An 18,693-nucleotide genomic window follows, 5' to 3' on the forward strand; every position below is an offset into this window, starting at 1 on the left:
AATTTCAGTTAGATCTTAAACTGTCGGTGATGAAAACTGTGGAGAAGGGTGGAGACAAACAACCCAAACCAAAAAAAAAACCAAACACAAAACACCAAAACCAACCAACCCACCCGCCCCCAAAAATACCCCACCAATGTATATGTAAAGGGAATTGGGGGGGGGGGGGGCAGGGAAAGTGTTAGAAATTTTGTGTCATTACTTGTAATAATGATTCTGCAATTTTCTTTCTAAAATTTGCTGCATTTAGTATTTTATTTTGGAGAGAGAAATACAAATCAGAACATCTTCATACAGAATTCCAGAGACTCTCGTGCCAAATTTGAAAAGCAGCTTAGCCAAGCTCAGATAAAATCAGCACCAGAGTTAGAAATGAAACTCTCGAGTTCCAAGCTCTTGTGCCTGAATTCAGACTGCCAAACTTACTTTTCATCAGCAAAACAGAAGCACAAGAATTTGCATGTTTGCAAACCATATAGGCTGGTTTTTGGAGCTATACTCAGTATTCACTGCAGCAGAGTGTTAACACTGTAAAAAAACAATGCCACCTGAAGAAAGGAAAGAGACTGCTAGGCATTAATTAATTTTAGCTGGTGTTTTAAAAAGGGACCTTCATCTTTGTAGTTAAATCTAGTAGGCCAGATTTCTCTCTGAAATTTACTCCGGACTCCTCCTCTACTAATCAGTTGTCCTACAATGATACAGTAGAGCTTTCATAGCAACACCAGCATTAACATCTCAGCAGCAGCAACATCTCTTACCAGAACACAGGTGTAATGAACACACGCTAACTCCATATCAAATGAAGTTCCACTGCACCAACACAGCCAAGGCCATCCTCCTCAATGGCAAGTGCCTTACCTATCTCTGAATTCACCTCGCCGAGGCTGAGAATAATTGCTCTGTTAAACTCAGTATGTTAAAATATTCAGATATCCATTAAAGAATTAAAACATTCACTACCATTTACTGAACAGCATACTCCTTAAAAATGTTAGTCTGTCTCAGTTTCCTTCTACGGTTGTCTTGCATGCCACACAGTCCCCCTGCTCTGGCCCAGCACGTACGGCGCTGTTACAGTTACTGGGGCTGAGAGGGGAGAAAGGTCTGGTTTCTGCTTGCCATCGAATGAGACCTCTGTGACTGGATTTCTCTCACAGAAAAGCTCACTGAGGAAAAATACCTTCCCAAGGATGATCTTTGTGTATACTGTATCATTTCTTTTTCATCAGCTGTGACAAGCCCTTGCACGTAAGAAAATCCAGAGGTTTTTATTTTGCTTACCTAAGTTTTCAGGCAACTCCATTTCTTACAGAACACAGATGTAAAGATACTCCAAGAATTAAAGTGTTAGCCGCAAAAAGGTTTCTATAGTTTACATTATAACGCTTATTTGCCAACCAATCAGAATAAAACAGTCACTGCTTTATTTACTCATTAAAGAACATTGACTGACGTCCTTTACAACTGCTGGCTTAACCTAGACTGTTACGGAAGAAACTACAGACAGAAGAAGAGCTATATTCTGTGTACAATTATCACTACAGTAAAAAGAGATTTTAGACCCCTCTCCCAAAAAATTACAATCAATAAATGCCTGTTAAAATGACCAGTCTGCAATGGGAACTGCAAAGTGTGTAGCCAGAGTAATACTAGATCAAGAACTTAGTTTGAGTCAGCTGTGGGATTCAAAGGACAAACACATGTAGTGGAGACCTTGAGAAAGAAGACCAGCCTTAATTTTTGTTTTGGAGAAGCAATTCAACTGCTTTGTCCCACCCACCTCACTTATAGTAGCTGTAAACTCAATTTAAACAACCAGCAAAATGGGGTTATACCTGCTGTGCACCAGCATACAGGAGACAGACTGCGGATGAGAGAGAGAGAGAGAGAGAGAGAGAGAGAGAATTCTGCTGAAGTACTAAAATGCTCTGTGAGTGTTGGTGAGACTTTCATTTTTCCCTTGCAGTCTGTGCCTTTTTTTCTGCTGCCATTGAAAAGCCACGACTGAGGGATTTTAGGCATGTGGCAACAAATACCTGTTTGCTTGTTTAAATCTGGTCCCTTTGGGCAGAAATGAGAAGTTGTCAACTTTTAATGACAGCCTGGAAATGGTTTAAAAAGCGGCAACTTTGTTGATACTGGCTGCCATTCTCAGTGTTGAATTTCACTAGTCCTTAAACCAGATACAATTTCCTGGCAAACAGCACGTTAACCCACAGATCCGATTTTATTTCACGAAATGAGACGGTGAAGCAGTTAGCCCTTCCTCTCCCCTCAATGAAATCACCATTTTGGCAGTGTAAAATTATCCAAGCTAGAAATACTGTTGCTACTCCATCATACTGCTATAGTCTGGCAGCAAAACACTCACAAATACACATAGACAGTAAAACAGAAGCTATGCATGTGCTGGAAATACATCTGCACTGATGCAGAGATCCGTCCAAGGTACGCTTACACACCGCTTCAACCCCCTTGTACAGACCTTCGTTTTGAGGCACGGAATTAAGTGAGTAAGCTTGTTCTGGTTTTCATATTGAGTATTTCTGTCTCTATAAACTCCCTTATTTTAACATTTTCCCATTTTATTGGACTTTAGTGAAAGCATACAGAGCCAAAATCAGATAATAATTAGTAATTTAATATAAACCACAGGAAATACCAGCTGATGTGCGTAATTACTACTGTGTACAAATAAACCTGCACCCTATCTGGAGAATTTGAATCCCTAGTGCCTGTAATATTCTAAGCCCCACACAAGCTCACTGTAGAGACAATCCAGAACAGGAGTCATGGTTGTCATCGAAGAAAGGGCTAAGAAGGTGTCCCTGCAGAAGCACTGTTAGGTATTGGTATCCAGTCCCAAGGACACATTCAGCCAAACAGAAGACTCTTGACTTTCATTTCATTAAATATTTCATTGTACTACATTCACTCAAGAAAACTGCATGGATTAATCTTTTTACAGTATCAAAATTAACCGAGTTAAATGTCCTTAATAAACTCTTTGCTTTTGTTTCTAGTTGGTCACTAGTCTCCTAGAGAGCTAATCCACATGCAGAACACCTTAACAGCTTTTCACTTTAAAACTTCCTATGATATAAAAGCACATTTGTCTAGCAGGTCTTACCTCCAAAAGTCCATCTTCAGGTAGGTCTGTGCAGTGGACAGCATTCTGAATCTTGTTCTTCCCAAAGACAGCACGCAGAGTTCCAGGTCGGAGATAACGGGCTATTTCCTGTCGAACACAAGAAAACCAGAGGACCTTTGTGAACTACACTGTTCCTTTATATTGTGGATGCAACAGAATCTTATAAAGTAAAACATTATTGTGCTGGTAACATATGTTCTATATACACTATAAAAGAAAATGAAGAGGAAAATTCTAGTTTGCACTACACACGTACACACAACTGCTGAAAAACCATGACTAAGACTGTGAAAACTAACTGCTTGAAATTGGGCCAATCACGCCATGTCAGGTGAAATGCAGGACCCTTCATATTACAGATATGCCTTCCTGGCACTTGTATCAATGAAATTAGCTCATGTTAACACCTTTCCAGCTCTCAAGCACAGAATGCGCTGTCCTTAGTGAGCAGACAGAAGCATACCACCTTGCAGACTGCCTCCCCTAGCACTGAACTATTTGCCCCAGAACCTGACATCTGTGAAGCCCAGCTACTGAAACAGCCTCTTGGTCTTCTCCTCTGTGGTGCTTCTCTGATGCTGTGGCTAGTGCCAACATCTGATTTCCTCTGAGGATCAGTCCAGACTCTTTCTACGTCTTTCTCTGTTCTTTGAGGTTGACATTTCAATGCTCTTCTTCCTCTATAATTCAGAACAACTCCTTCTGCCTCTCAGAGTGTTTCTCACTACAGAAGATACCGCTCAGGTCCTGAGATAACATTCCTCCCCTACCTCTTTACTATGGTGTATCTCCCATCTTATACTGCCATAGACTGCCTTCATTGGCTCTCCCCTCCACCACACTCTTTCTTTCAAGGCATAATGCAGTCCAGCTGTACTTCTCTGCCCTATCACCTTGCAGTGTTGTATTTTAAACCATTTCCTATGCCAGCTGTGCTACACTTTATTGGCCTCTCTTCCCAATGCCCTAGAGCTCTTCTCCAAGCCTCTCTCACGCATAGTGAGTCTCCTTTTTAAGATTCAATGGTGATAGCATTAACCCAGTTTTCTCACCTTAAAACCCTTTGGACATTCTTATACGAGTGCCTCCTGAGCACTGTTGCCTCTGAGGGGACAGGCTAATGACAAGCTCACGCTACAGCTGCTGAACCAAAAAAAAAAAAAGCATTCTTCCTTGCCAACAGAGCTTACATCGGCCCCTTTCTGAAAGGCAACAGGTACATTAGGGTGTAATCACATTGGAATCAGCCAGTGCAGTTCCACTGTGCCACTCCCAGGTGTTTGTTTCGGTGTCACAGCTGGAGGTTCCTGCCCCCACAGCCAAGTCACCAGACTGGATAGTCCAAGTGTTTCTTAACTGTCAGTGTCAAATGGGTTCAAAGTGCATTCAGTAATGGCTCCTGGCTGACCTGGAAGACTTTGCACAGGCACAGATGAGAACCACTCGCATGATGCATACTCTCTTCTGGGATGGCAGTGGATGTTTTGAGCCTGTCCCAAAAGACCTCACAAGAGCATTATCTGACAACACCCTTCTGCCACTTTCCAGCTTCACCCATTTGTCATGTCTCATTACTAAACTAAGACAATTGGACTTTAAGGGCAAGATCTTCTCCTAGCTGAGCAAGTCCTAGATATTTCCCAGTAATAACAATGAACAATTATGGTGATTGTTACCTGGTAACCTAGCTCTGTTACCTATGGTGATCTGTTACACACCTGGAAGACAATTAGACTGCTTTAACGCTTGGATTGTGTCTAACCCAAACATGCTATGAGAAATTTCATTTCCTCATTGTTACTGTATGTATGTCACAGGTTATACAGGCTCTTTGGATATGGATGTCAAGGATATGTGAATAAGATACACTCAACATCAAACAAATTTGCTTCAGAGGGGAGTTCAAGAGTTTCACTTCAAAAAAAAAAAAAAAAAAAAAAAGCCCTGAAGAGGAGGAAAAAAAAACCTCCTCTACATGGTCCTCATTAAAGGCCCATGATAAGAAAGTCTGCTGGAGAAACAAAAGTCACATGGCAGTTAAGTATAGTTATGTGACACTTTAATCAAGCCTTCTTTGAAGCAACCGTTGATTCCAGTAACAATTAGCTGTCAGGAAGCTGGCAATAGCACTAGGCTTTCATTTATTTTAGGGGAAGTTTGGGCATATTAGAAAATTTACTGTGACTATGAAACCTTTGGAAACACTTTAGCAATAAACAGCTCAGATCTAAAAAGCTAAAGCTTGGTATTTCATATTCTGTTTATTTCCTATCCATCAAACTCCCTTGCTCAAACTGTTCCATCCTCCAACAGGCCTGAAAAATGCTGCTTCTTATGAAACTTGCCCAAGTTTTCCCTTGAATCATCTTCCTCACCAAACCTACTTTTTTTTATTTTGTTAGTGTGCGTGTCTTTCTTTAAAAGCAGCTATGGCCTCCTGACTTATAATTTATCCTAAGCTCTCATTTCTACTTCACAACTTCATAACAGAAGACCCCATGTTTCTCCTCTTGGATTCTTTCTGACTGACATTGGCTAAAGCTCCTACTGCTGCAGTACACAATCTTCTGTTCTTCCTTCAATTTTCAATGCAGGTTGCAACACATTCTCCTGCCCTCCTGAAACGCATCAGCTGTCTTGCTCAAAAGGGGACTCATTATGTTCATCTGGGATTGCATTAGAACAGAAGTGCACAAAGGTAGGCTCTCCAGCACTTTACATTGTTAGCACCTGATTTATAAGAATCTAAATAAGCCTTTCTTGCCATCAGTTAACAAACAGGATGAGAGGTAAAGCAGTCTCTGCTTATATTTACATAGCCAAAAATGGACAATAATTATAAATCCCAAAGTTTCACTATTCCGTTGCTTTCTTATCACACCACTGAGAAACCCTCAGGGAACAAGGCCTCTGTAAATGCTGGAGATACAAAGAGCTATAGGGATCATATATAGGTGTCCTTGTGTGTGTATGGCTGGAAATCTTGGGAACATTTCAGGGTGTTGTGGTTTAACCCCAGCCGGCAACTCAGCACCACACAGCTGCTTGCTCACTCCCCACCAGTGGAATGGGGGAGAGAATCAGAAGGGTAAAAGGGAGGAAACTCATCAGTTGAGACAAAGACATTTTAACAGGTAAAGCAAAACCTGCGTGCACAAGCAAAGCAAAACGAGGAATTCATTCCCTACCTCCCATTGGCAGGCAGGTGTTCAGCCAGCTCCAAGAAAGCAGGGCTCCATTACATGTAATGGTCACTTGGGAAGACAAAACGGCATCACTCTGAACAACCCCCCTTTCCTTCCTTCTTCCCCCAGCTTTATATGCTGATCATGACGCCATATGGTGTGGGATATCCCTTTGGTCAGTTGGGCTCAGCTGTCCCGGCTGTGCCCCCTCCCAACTTCTTGTCCACCCCCAGCCTGCTCGCTGGTGGGGTGGGTAGGGACAGAAAAGGCTCAGCAGCAACAAAAACATCCCTGTGTGTTATCAGTGCTGTTTAGAGCACAAATCCAAAACAGAGCCCCATACTAGCTACTATGAAGAAAATTAACTCTACCCCAGCCAAAACCAGAACACAGGGAAGGAGGAAAAGAATTCCTTACTGAACTTATTGCTCATAGTACATATTAATATTCACTCTTCTGGCTCCACAACAGGAAGCTTGTCAAGGATTTTATTTATAGGGCCTCATCTGCAACAACAGGGAGATACAAATATAATAGGAGGGTTTGGGTTGGTTCCCACACACCCCTCCATCCTTTTAAACCTCTTTTTCTTAAGCTTTCTGCTGAGTCTAGTTTCCAGAGTATGTGTTTTGTGCACTGGTGTTCAAAAACTTTTTGAAAGGAGTTGAGAGTGGGATGATGGCAGAGTTAAGAGCAGCTACAGCTCTACCATATGCATGAGAGGAGAGTAACGTGTACACTGGAACTTCATGTGCATGTGTAAACAGGGATGCCACAAGCTCGCACTTCGTGTAAAGAGTACACTTTCTGCTGCAAAACAAACCAGGGTTGCTGTACCAAAAGGCTTCATCCTCTTTGGTCTTATTCAGCAGGCTATTTGATCACACCTTACAGGCTGGACTTTGATCTACAGCTAGCCCTTTGAAGATTCGTGTCCTACACAAGATACAGATGCATATATTTCATGTTTCTCTCTATCATATAACTGCGCCCAGCTCAACACTGCCTGTATGAAGTACTTAGCACATTCTAAAATCTTTCTATTTCTATACAAGTGAAGGGAAACAAAAATGTCACCAATGCCTGCAATATGTCAAAATCAGACTGAAAAATAATAAACATACTCATAAGCAAAGCTCATTAACTGCTTTTCTTTCAAACGGCTGTTTTTTCATGGGCTGGATGGAAGTTATGTAAAACAGTAACATGTATTCCAGCCAAAACTGCAGATTTCAATAAAATTTGGCCAGGTTTTTTAAAGCATCTGCCCTGAATACTTGATCGGGTATCTAGAAAGGCTGAAAGGCCACTGCTCTTAAACATTCCTGCATGCTTTGTTGTTTAAATGGCATTCAAGGAAAAGCCAAAGAGGTGACCACTGACTCTGTGCAGCAACCATCCCCTCCCTCCTCAGTGGGAAACAGCACAAGCTCTGAATGCACCAAAAACATACAAAGGAATGTACCAGTACTTAAGGAGTAGCTACAAAGAAGGTGGAGGCTCCCTTTTCACAAGGAGTCACATGGAGAGGACAAAGGGGAATGGACACAAGTTGCTCTTGGGGAGATTCTGATTGGACACCAGAGGGAAATTTTTCACACTGAGAACAGTCAACCATTGGAATAATCTCCCCAGGGAAGTGGTTGACTCCGCTCCCTTGGACACTTTTAAGATTCGGCGGGACAGGGTGCTGGGCCGTCTTGCCTAGACTGTGCTGTTCCCAGAAAGGTTGGACTAGATGATCCCTGAGGTCCCTTCCAACCTGTGATTCTGTGAACTTTTACAGCCTAAAAATTAGTTCTCCTTGAACATCAACTAGAACAAGGGAAGCTTGAAAATTCATTACTGGTCCTCTTGAGTGAGGCAGAATAAACATTAAGAGAGTTTGTGATCAAACCCTGTTCAACCCACAGTGTGCTCCAGGCCAGGTCCATTCTTTTAAGGTTTGCTTTCAGGCCAGCAGCATTAAGAGGACTTCTTGGGCTGCAACAAACTCTGCACAGTCCTGTCTAAGCCCTCAGTAAAACACCTTGTTCTCCTCCTCTCTCTGAGCCCTGACTGCATGTCTGTTCCTTTCTCTTCTTGGCATTCCTCATTCATCATTCTCTCTGAAGGCTTTATGTTGACTTGGTCTCCCCATCTCTGCTTTCCCCACCCGGCGTTCATGAAGCTTTTTTCTTCTGCAGGTCTCCATTGTCCACTGCTGTCATGAAAGAGATGGTCCTTCTTTCCCCTTGAGGGTACAAACTGACCCAGAAGGCAGTAGCCAGCCTCAGGCAAACAAGCTGGTCCTTCTAAGGACCAGCTACGCCCTTGTCAAGAGAACAGAACACACATTAACTGCAAACAAACAAAATAATGTAAATTCCACCACTCAGTGGAATTTGTCTGGCTGAACCTTAGCCATCGGAAAGCTGACTGCCATGTCCAAGCAAGGCACCTGAGCTTCCTCTGTAGTGAGTGGAGGGTGATAAGCCCTTTCAGTAAAAAAAAAAAAAAAATTATTCTTTTGCAGTACAACAGCTATGTAAGGTAGGTAGGATAAGTGCCTCTCTCTTCTCTTCCCATCATCACAGCTCTTCAGTTGGCTTTTATTTTCAGGGGATTTTAGCACCCGTCATATCACACACACAGTGCTGGTTGCAGCAGGGAGCTGTACAAAATACTCATTCCTACACAAGCCATCAGCAAGAGGTAAAATGGTAAAAGCAGAACAGTCTCTGTCATGCAGAATACAATACTAGAGAAGCAACTCCTGTAACGCTTATTCAAGTTAAGAAACACCTTAACTTTATTGTTACTGCGGGAACAACCTCAGCTGATCAGTCTGACATATCCTTCACAGAAGTTCCCATCCAAAGACAAAGGTTTAACTGTCGAAATAAAATCTGTGGTCACAGAATTTCCCATCCAAAGACAAAGGTTTAACTGTCGAAATAAAATCTGTGGTCACAGATGATCTTGTACATGATACCACAAGGGCTAGCTTGCCTCAGCTTGCTTCGCATGTTTTCTTTGCGGCCCATACTCCTTCCAAACACTAGCCAACCAATTTTGATGTGTGTGCTTCCCCACCAGTCACCTCAGCTCTGACGTGGTTTATGTTCCCCAGTTTCATGCGATAAGCCACCTTCCACTCAACATCGGCTGCTACAGAACACAATTTTCTACTCCTGCATCAAATCAAGGTCCATTTAATCATCCCAAAATGCAGTGCTAATCCTTCTGTCTATATTACAGAGAAAAAACCTACATAAGATGGTGCTGTTGCTACTGTAAAGTCTATAACTGGGGAAGAGCACATTTTGCCCTGAAACCTGGTGCCTGCCTGTTAAAAGGTACTTCAGGAAGTTTCTAAATACAAAACTACGTCAATGTTAAAGAGAATGCAATAGGTTTCCTTCAGCTTACATTTCACAAACCAATCCAGAACAAAAGTCTGTTGTTGACAGAGTGCCACATTTTCTCTTTCTTTGCGTTCCACACGAGCTGCAGCAACGTCATGTACAAATATGGAGTCAGTATCAATGGCCTTATGCACACTTCCAAGGGAGTCAGTGTTATCAGAAAGTCTTTTGTACTTTCCACATATCACAAAAAAATAATCAAACCAAAACAACTTCGTCCAAACACACACACACTAAACACCCCTCATCTTTTAATCTTTATCACAAACCAAACTGATACACAGGTTCTTGAGAATCTGGAAAGGTTGCATTGAAAGTCTTTATAATATTTAGCTTAATCTTCTGTCCCCTGAGCACTGCATATTCGACCTAGACATTCAGGTTGTCTTCTCCTGACTGATGGCAAAATATTTATGCCTCTGATCACTTACTGGCCATCCTGACAAGTTTCTCATATCTTTAATCAAGCCAAAACTCTGTGTGCATATAGTTATGTGCTTGAAACAGTGTGGCTATAAAGGTTTGTTCAGCAAATTAAATCATCTGATCCAAGCAACAGCAGCCAAATTTTCAATTTCAAGGCTGTAAAAAGTGCATCTGAGGCTCACCTCCTTCCAACAGTAGCAGCAAGTAATCAAACCATAGTTTATTTTGTTACAAAAGCCTACTCTGGTCTGAGTAAAAGTAAAAAAAAAAATTAAAAAAAATCCATCTGCTTTTCTGTTTATTTTGAAGTCAGCCTACCTCTGAACTACCAGTCTGAAGCCCTGTATCTTTTAGAAGTTTTGTTAACGGACCTAAAATTATCTTCCATACTCCAGTGTTGGCAGTTTTTCGGAAGCTCACAAGTCTGTAGAAGTTGTTACACTGTCTCCTTCTCACCCTCCATCCCCTGAGGCACTTTGATTCTCTCTGCTTCACTCCCACATGTTCCCTACCACTCTTCCTCTCTGGCAGCTCAAAGGTGCTGCACCAACTCTCTGCAGATTCTGTGCTGTGGGCAGCAAACGTGGCACATTTGCCAGCCTGAGATAGCATTTTCACTGGTCTTGGCACTTCTGGTTGATGCTTAAGCAATTCTAATGATAACTGCCCTGCTCAGAAACTTACTGACTGCCATATTTGTGTGTGTATCTGCCATTGCCAGTGGGCTGAATTTAGATAAAAGCAAGCAGCCACGCTTCCGAGTTAAGTGTAAACTAGACTGGATGGTGAAGTCTTGAGGATAACTGACATACCAAATGTAAGTTGGTCACAAAATAAGAATAAAGATAAAATATCTGGCTATCTTGTTGTATTATGTGGGTGCAATAAGGGATATTTACACTACTTGACAAGTTGGGAAAAGGAAGCATCTGACAACTGCAAAGCAGCTAACCCAACAAGACATCAGAAAATGCAGCATAACTGCAAATTTGATCATTAGTTGCTTTACTTTAAGCTTTAAAGGTGAAATACAGGTCCTACTGATTGTATTCCAGTGCCTTCAAGGCATCCAGAATTTCATCTATTTATCACCGGTAAAACAAGGATTAAAAAAAAATAGGATACTGCAAGAGATATTTTGGGATTTCATTAATTCATGTTAGCAAAATATCTGGAGAGCCTCCAGTGAAAGTCACCATGAAGTTGCAAGACATTATTTTTAGTCTGCAGATATCTTGGCTGAGTTTTCCCCTGTAAGAACAACAGTAATTATAAATTATCTTTTCCTCTGAAATTTTCGAGCTGGAATTTTACATTTGCAAAAGCAGTCCAGCTATCTGAGCTTAACACACTGCAAAGCAGAAAAAACGGCTTCAAAACTCTACCGAGACTTCCCCAGCTGAACCAACTTTGGACCATCCATTTCCACAGAAAAGGCAGATGGACTGAAAGACAAAACTCACAAGTCCGCTGCAAACCCTAGAGATCCTTCTCATTCAGGGCTTAGCATGGGAGAAAGCTTTCCCTTCCACTCTGCCCTCAAGCCTCTCCAATCCAACAGCAAGCTTTTCCTTGGAGGCAGCAGTGCTGCCATCTCTTCCCACACAGTTGTGAACAGCCCTGTTCTGATGGAAGGAATCACTCATTATTTGTGTTACAACTGTTTTTTAAAAGCCCATGCTGTGTTCAGGACTAGCTGTACTAGTCAGTGTTCCTATACATAGACAGTTCCTGGCCTGGAAAACTTATATGAAGAGACACAAAGAACAGAAAATAGGAGCAGAATGGACCCCATTTTTTGGAGTGGGAAACCAAGACAGGGAGGCAGTAATTTCCCTGGGGCACAAAGAAATACACATTTCAGAAGGATCACAAGTTCAGTGTCTAACTTTTAGCTCAGATCTTTTGAATCGCAGACCAGCTCCTTAACTATTCTCTCTCCCTTTTAAAATGCTGCTTTAATTCCTGTGAGCACTCTGATGATAAGCCACAGTCTGCAAAACTCAGGCCATTCCAAGTTATCTATGGGAATTTGAGAGCTGCCATGGGAACATGAAGAACTGCTGCTCACCCATCTTTCACCCTGACCTCATTCTAGTCCCTTGATCTGGGTAGTCAAGGGGTGCAGAGAAAGGGAAAACTTCTTAGTAGGAGTATCCAAGGGAAGTCCCATGTGCACATCAGATGCAGTCTATCATACTGTAAGTGAAAGAAGCTGCTAAAAATTCTGCTCAGGTGGCCCTGCAGTAGAAGAGAAAATGTCAGCCTAAACCAAACAGACCAGCAAGCACCACCCCAAATTATTCAGCAGGTTCTCAGCATTTGAATTAATCATTTTATATCCAGTTTGTAAAATGACTTTGTTTAGTTAATAGTGTCCACAGACAATGAGACCAGTGGTACAGAATTAAAACTATTACTGCAGCTGTTCTCATGGCTGACAGCAATTGCAGAAAGGAGGATTTAAAACTAATAGAATAATAAATAAAAATAATAAATAATAACACCACCTACCATCATCAGAAATGCAAAACCAGGGAAGGGAAGGCCTAGGCCATGGTATTTGTTTTCACCCACTTTGAAGCCTTCAATAATGTAGCTCAAGCAGAAAATAACTGCAGATATGCTCTGGCCACAGCACATACTTCTTGCACTACTACAATGGCATACAAAGCACCTAGGGAATTTCAGTCCATACACACCCTGTTGCAATGTACAGTACAAGGATACCACCTATGCCACCTAGAAAGCCTACTGACCCCTCTTAGGGGAAACCCACTTAAGAAACTGATAGATCTCTTTCCAGCAGTGCTCAAATCCGTCTCTTGTGTACCAATTTATAATCAAGAATACTTAAGATACACTGTTACCTGCAGCTCTTTGGTTATTATTAGCTCTGCCACCAATTTATTAACCAAGCAGAGCCTGAATAAGCAGTCCTGTGGGATAAGAGTTTCATAGGTCTGATCATCCTCTTCAGCTGCTTATTCCAAGGGATCTTAAAAAAAAAAAAAAAGAAAAGTCATGTGCATTCAAGAATTGAATATTTATAAGCTGCCAACTGAAAGATATGAAACCTTTTGGGACAGCTACAGTCAACCACAACATCATCATGGTTATATGGAAAAGTGCTCTACTGCCCTTTTCCTACACATTTATAACTTCCTTTACTGCATGTTTTCAGCAAGCACCTTTGTGTGCTGACTCTTGCTAACTGCCTTCTATAGTGCCCTAGAAAAGCCCTTGCAGCCTGTTCTACCAACTTCTACCTTGGCTTATTATTTTCTTAATAGTTTTTTACTGGACGTATCATTCATATTACTTCATAACTTGCAGTATACGTAACAGCACTACAAAACCACTATGCTCCAACCAGAAGTCAGGAAGAAATCAAGTGAAGGACAAGGCTACCTATAATCAACAAAAGCCTGAGTCAGGCGTGTAAGCAAATGTTTTTCATCTATTCAAACCAAAGGTTCTGCAAACACACAAGGTCACTGTGACCAGGATGCTAAGAAACTGGAGAAGGAGAAAAGGTGGTTTAGTGCAGTAACGGTATCATTTTCTTTCCCAGACAGAGTGACCTCAGTACTTCCCATATCTTCTGGAAACAATGCTCCCTTCTTCCAAGGGAGGACTGAGGTTATACAGAATTTGTTTTTTGCCTGAATGCTTCTTCTCAGGGATTAACTTTTATATATTCAAAAACCTCACTGTACAATGTAAAAGAGTGATTTGCTGTCTGCTGTAACCAAACAACACCAGGGAAGCAAAGAAAACAACCATAGAGACTGAAATTAACCCAGAACCATCATGTTCCTGAAAAGGCTCTTACCTTGTGCCTTTATGGACTGAATTTATTATTGAATCTGTTCTCAGAAACCTCAGCTGCTACAGCAGAACCATAATAGAACAGTCCAAAGGCAGAAGTGGGGGGAAAAATCCCCCAAAATAAAAAGAAAGGGAATCACCAAGGAAGGCAGACCTCCTGTGATCACAGGAGGAGACCACAGCCTAGGAATTTGGATGACCAGCTCTGTGTCTTACTGGCAAAGACTGTTTTCACAAGGGGGAAGAATAATTTGGTTTTTAAAAAGTGTTAAAACCCTCCCATAGACGAGGTAAATTGCTTTTTAATCCAGTGTGGCTGGGAGAAACAAGTCCTAGAGAGAACCCTGCAGATTACCTTTGATCAGTCTACCAGTGTAAAACTATATTGTGTATTTGTCTATACCAGGCTGGTATCTTACGATCATCTGGTATGTTAGAAGCCTACCTCTTTTTCTACAGTAGTAAGAAACAAAACTTTTCTCCTTAATCAATCCAAGATATGTAAGCAGAGTTACAATAAAGATATGGTATTTTGAAATGTATTAGCTAGCATTATTTAAAAAACAAACACACAAATGCCAGAAGAAACAAGGCAAGCAAGCATCTTTAAAACTTTGTGTGGTCACCTTTTAATAAAATATGATTCATCTATATGAGATACTAAATCTGTAACACCACTCTCTAAAACACAGCATATATTCAAAGCTTGGAGAGAATCTAAACAGTAAGATGCAATACAAACAGGATATGGAAGCATTCATTTTGCAAAATAAGACCTGCAGATGGACAGTTATAAGCAAAACCCTGCGCAACCTGAAAAAAACCCCACCTCCTCAAGGCTGAATAGACATATTTATGTAACTTGCAGCATTTATAAGAATCTTGTGTTCATCATAGATGCTTTAAATACCACTCTTTTTAATAACACCCACCTACTACTTTGGGATGCACTCAGGCTGAGTGCAAAGGGAGCCTTTATGATCCCTAAGATAGTCTTGCAGGCTTATTGCACACCTACCTTTAGATACAATTAGTCTTTGTGACTTCAGATTAGGCTAAATGTCATCATGTGTCTGCAGAGCTGAATGGTAGAGTCCTTAACCAAGAAATTGAATTTTCTTAAAAATTAAGTATTCTAAGTGTGGCTTAAACCCTTACAAAAATGGCCAGCCCTATGATGGCTTGCACGGAAAAGCCTAAAAACCTAGCTCCAGCATATCCTGGCACGTTATCCATTCTGGGGAATAGCTAGGAGGTCTCTATAGCAGCACAGCAAGTCAAGGAAGATCAGTAACCAGTGCTGTTAATGCCTTGTGGCACATCCCTGCTTTCCTTCAGTCTCAGCTTCTCTCCTCTTGTTAAAATAGGGCAAGTTATTCCAGCCTGGAACCAGGCACAAGGAGCCCAGGAAGAATCACATCAAAGCCAGAGACAGCCCGACATAAGGGAAAGACAGGGACACAGATGGGAGCCCTGAGGCTTCTTGAAGTTGATGCTACTTTCCAGGAGAACATACAGGATTTTTGACAAAATGTTGGTAACTTCCTGAAAATGTCCAGAAATTGCAGTTAAGAAGGTGCCTTGTCATCAGGGGATACTAAAATATCATAGTGACAGTTAGCAGAGGAAACTACAAATCCCCCCTTACAAAGGCTAGAGGGGTTTCACACCCAACCTGGGCAGGTGGGAAGCATTACGGTGACCAGAAACAAGATGCAAATGTACTCCAGTTTCAATCCTCTCCCAGAGGCCCTCAGCACTTTCTCTCCAGAGGATGAAAGCAGTAGACTCCTCCAGCATCAGGCCTCTGTGGTAGTAGCAGGCTTATATCAGACAACACAATATTTTTTTGCTATCTATTTTACCAAATTACAGTAACCTGTGACCACTGAATCTAAGTCTAATTACCTCGCATCCAGGATTTATTTAGGCAGAAAATGTAGTGCTGCTGACATGTTCAAGTCTGGTAGCTCTGGAGCCTCAGACAAGGAGTGGCAGATAAGTTTGAAAAAAAAATCTGTAACCTTACCAACATGCCTCAGTCACACTGGATTTAAAGCAGAGTTCGGTCTTGAGGGCTCTGTCAGTATTTAGTCTCCTGATGGAGACTGCCAGTCACCACTAATAACAGCAATTTTCAACACATATGCACCTACCCATCAAGAATCAAAGTGAGCCTACAAACTCCGGTTCCACATGACACTGAACAGCCATCATATGACAGCAACCTTCAGGCACAAGCCACATTTAAAGCAAGCCACTTGCAAGCAAAAGGCTCCTCCACCACTACTAGTGATCTGATTCTTTCCTAATCTCCTGACAAAGACATATTTCAGTGAGGCTGAAGTCCCTCTTTCTGTCAAAGGACTTCCCGTCACCTGCAAAAGGTGGCTTGGAGAAGACAAGAAACAGAACTCTAAGCAGGTCACCTCAAAACCATAACCAGATCACGCATACATGACACTATATGGCACATACACATACACGATTAAAGCAAACGGGGTGGCAGGGGCTGGCAGACCTCTGCAATACCCACTCAGAAGCAAGAGAAACACATCAGGAGAACTTACTATGAACACTGAACTCATGCCTTTAAAAATTAATTATTGGATTCTTGACTCTAAGCTGTTCCCAGAACTACGCACAGCTTTGAGAGGTAAAACAAATATGACATTTATGTACCAGTCTTGTTTCTGGTGCAGCCAGTGGAGAGTCCATCCATTTTAAACCAGGGAAAGCATCTCACTGCCACGTAATTGGTGTTCGGCATCCACAGATGCCTGTCAGGCACAGGCTCATCTCCGACAACAAGCTATAATACTTTTGGAGGTAAATTTCAAACCATAAACCAACACACTGACAGTCTGAGGTGGTGGTGGCAACTCATGGTTACAGTCACATTACAGCTGTGGGTCATTAGAGCATAACTGTCTTAACACTTCCTTTCTTCTAGATCCACTCTTAATAAGCCCCCTGCCCATGCACAGAGGGGTGACACAGAACAAGGCAGAAGTCCTGAACCCACCAAGACTTTGGGCTTTATGAACCAGCAGTGTCAGCTCAGCAAAACAGGGCTGCACTAGAGGGAAGGATCTCCCTCCACTAACACTCAGTCAAAAGTTACCATGTTCCCCAGCTAAGAGGCCTTAGCACTGTCTAGAGCACATTTTCATTAGACCTGCAGAGGCTGATGTGGAAATTAAAAGCTGAAAGGACAGGGTCAGATGACTGGCCCTAAATAACATCTAAGCAATTCAATCACGTCTTTCCCATTGCAGGCTTAGACAGCAGGATATCGTAACTCCTATCGATCGATCTGTTTGCCACTCTAGCTGATAATGGTCTGGCACTGAATAAAAATTTTTATTATTACATGACTCAGGCTATCTGAGCAGATAATCAATTATATGAAAATCTTCTTCTTCAAAGAATGAGATTAATAAATTGTATTTCTCTTGAAACGTATTATGTACTTCACTGTCAATACTCTGGCCAAGGCTCACTAGGCTACAGGGAGAATCCACACTGAAACAGCTATGAAGGTATTACCAGAACATGAATACTTGGGAGCTCAAAAATAGCCTTTATATTTCTTTTATCTTCCACTTAACTATTTTTTATGTGATATAATATGAAAATGTCATTCTGCTAATGTAGTTCTAGGAATGAACATGAACATTTTTGGCCTCACATGTAGGTAATTTTCAGTCCTAGAGATTCACAGGGGGTCTATTTAAACAAAAATCTTACAGCAACAGTGCTCTTTGGCTCATACCGTCACCCCTATTTAACTGATGTGATAACTGAGGCAGAAACATATTGAACTTTTTGTCCAAGGTCACACAGTGAGGTCACACCTAGAGCTAAAGCACACTCCAGCTCTTTCAGCTCACCGCTTTGTTTTAAACCATCTCATTTCCCTTTCAGGTCTTTGGCATTGATGCAAAAGTACAAAAGACTGTTAATACACTGTTACCCTTAAAATTGCAAATCCTTAATGTAAAAAGAATGTTGGTTAGGATCTAAGTATACAAAAATCCCTTTTCAGCCCACTGGATGCAGAAATATTGCAGCACATCCCATCGCTTTACTAATATCTCACAGCAGAAGGTACTTGAGTCACTTTTAGCGTACTGCAAATCCTAACTAAAAGCTCTTAAGGCTACTAAAAGTTATGCAATTAGCCAGGAACATGTAGCTGATATAGACTCCTGCAATCACATGTTATAACCAACCTTTTCATTTGTGTATGAAGAAAGTTCAAAAGGTAAAAATAAAAAAAAAATAAAAGCAATATATCAAATTTCTACAACATTTTACAAGTGTTTTATGAATACTAAGTAATCACCTCAACAATTCCTTGATAAAAATGTTACGAGCAGCTATTTCAAAATAGAAGCTTCATGAAGAAGATGGGAAAACTGAAGTTCAGACCTAAGTAATAAAAGAAGGCCTCCAAGTGCTCCAGAGGCCAAAAATACACAACCACCAATCCAATGAAACATGGATGCCGGCAAGCTTAAGCAGTGATGGGATTCCCTGGCCACCATCCCCCTGTTCCAAAGTTCAGGCTTTCTGTGATAGGCCTTTGCTTCCTGATCCATGTGAAACACTGTCAAATCAATGCAGAAGAGTTTGAATTTTTTCTTACCACAGAAAACAGCTTTCTTGATAGTGCACATTGTGCTAC

At 41.5% G+C, this 18,693-nt stretch overlaps 1 protein-coding gene across 5 annotated transcripts in view; it reads right to left on the bottom strand.

Annotated features, from left to right (window-relative positions):
- The window catches only part of NME7 (NME/NM23 family member 7), a 100,463-nt gene that overhangs the window by 13,478 nt on the left and 68,292 nt on the right, over window positions 1-18,693 (bottom strand). For 4 of the 5 annotated variants that reach the window (XM_075105942.1, XM_075105910.1, XM_075105933.1 and 1 more), the window contains one exon: window positions 3,134-3,241. In XM_075105942.1, coding sequence (XP_074962043.1) covers window positions 3,134-3,241 — 108 coding nt within the window. Of the gene's footprint in view, window positions 1-3,133; window positions 3,242-13,042; window positions 13,171-18,693 lie in introns of all 5 variants that reach the window. The other variant, XR_012662569.1, reaches the window with a different exon arrangement.

The sequence above is a fragment of the Phalacrocorax aristotelis genome, chromosome 1 (assembly GCF_949628215.1).
Source record: "Phalacrocorax aristotelis chromosome 1, bGulAri2.1, whole genome shotgun sequence".
NCBI lineage: Eukaryota > Metazoa > Chordata > Aves > Suliformes > Phalacrocoracidae > Phalacrocorax > Phalacrocorax aristotelis.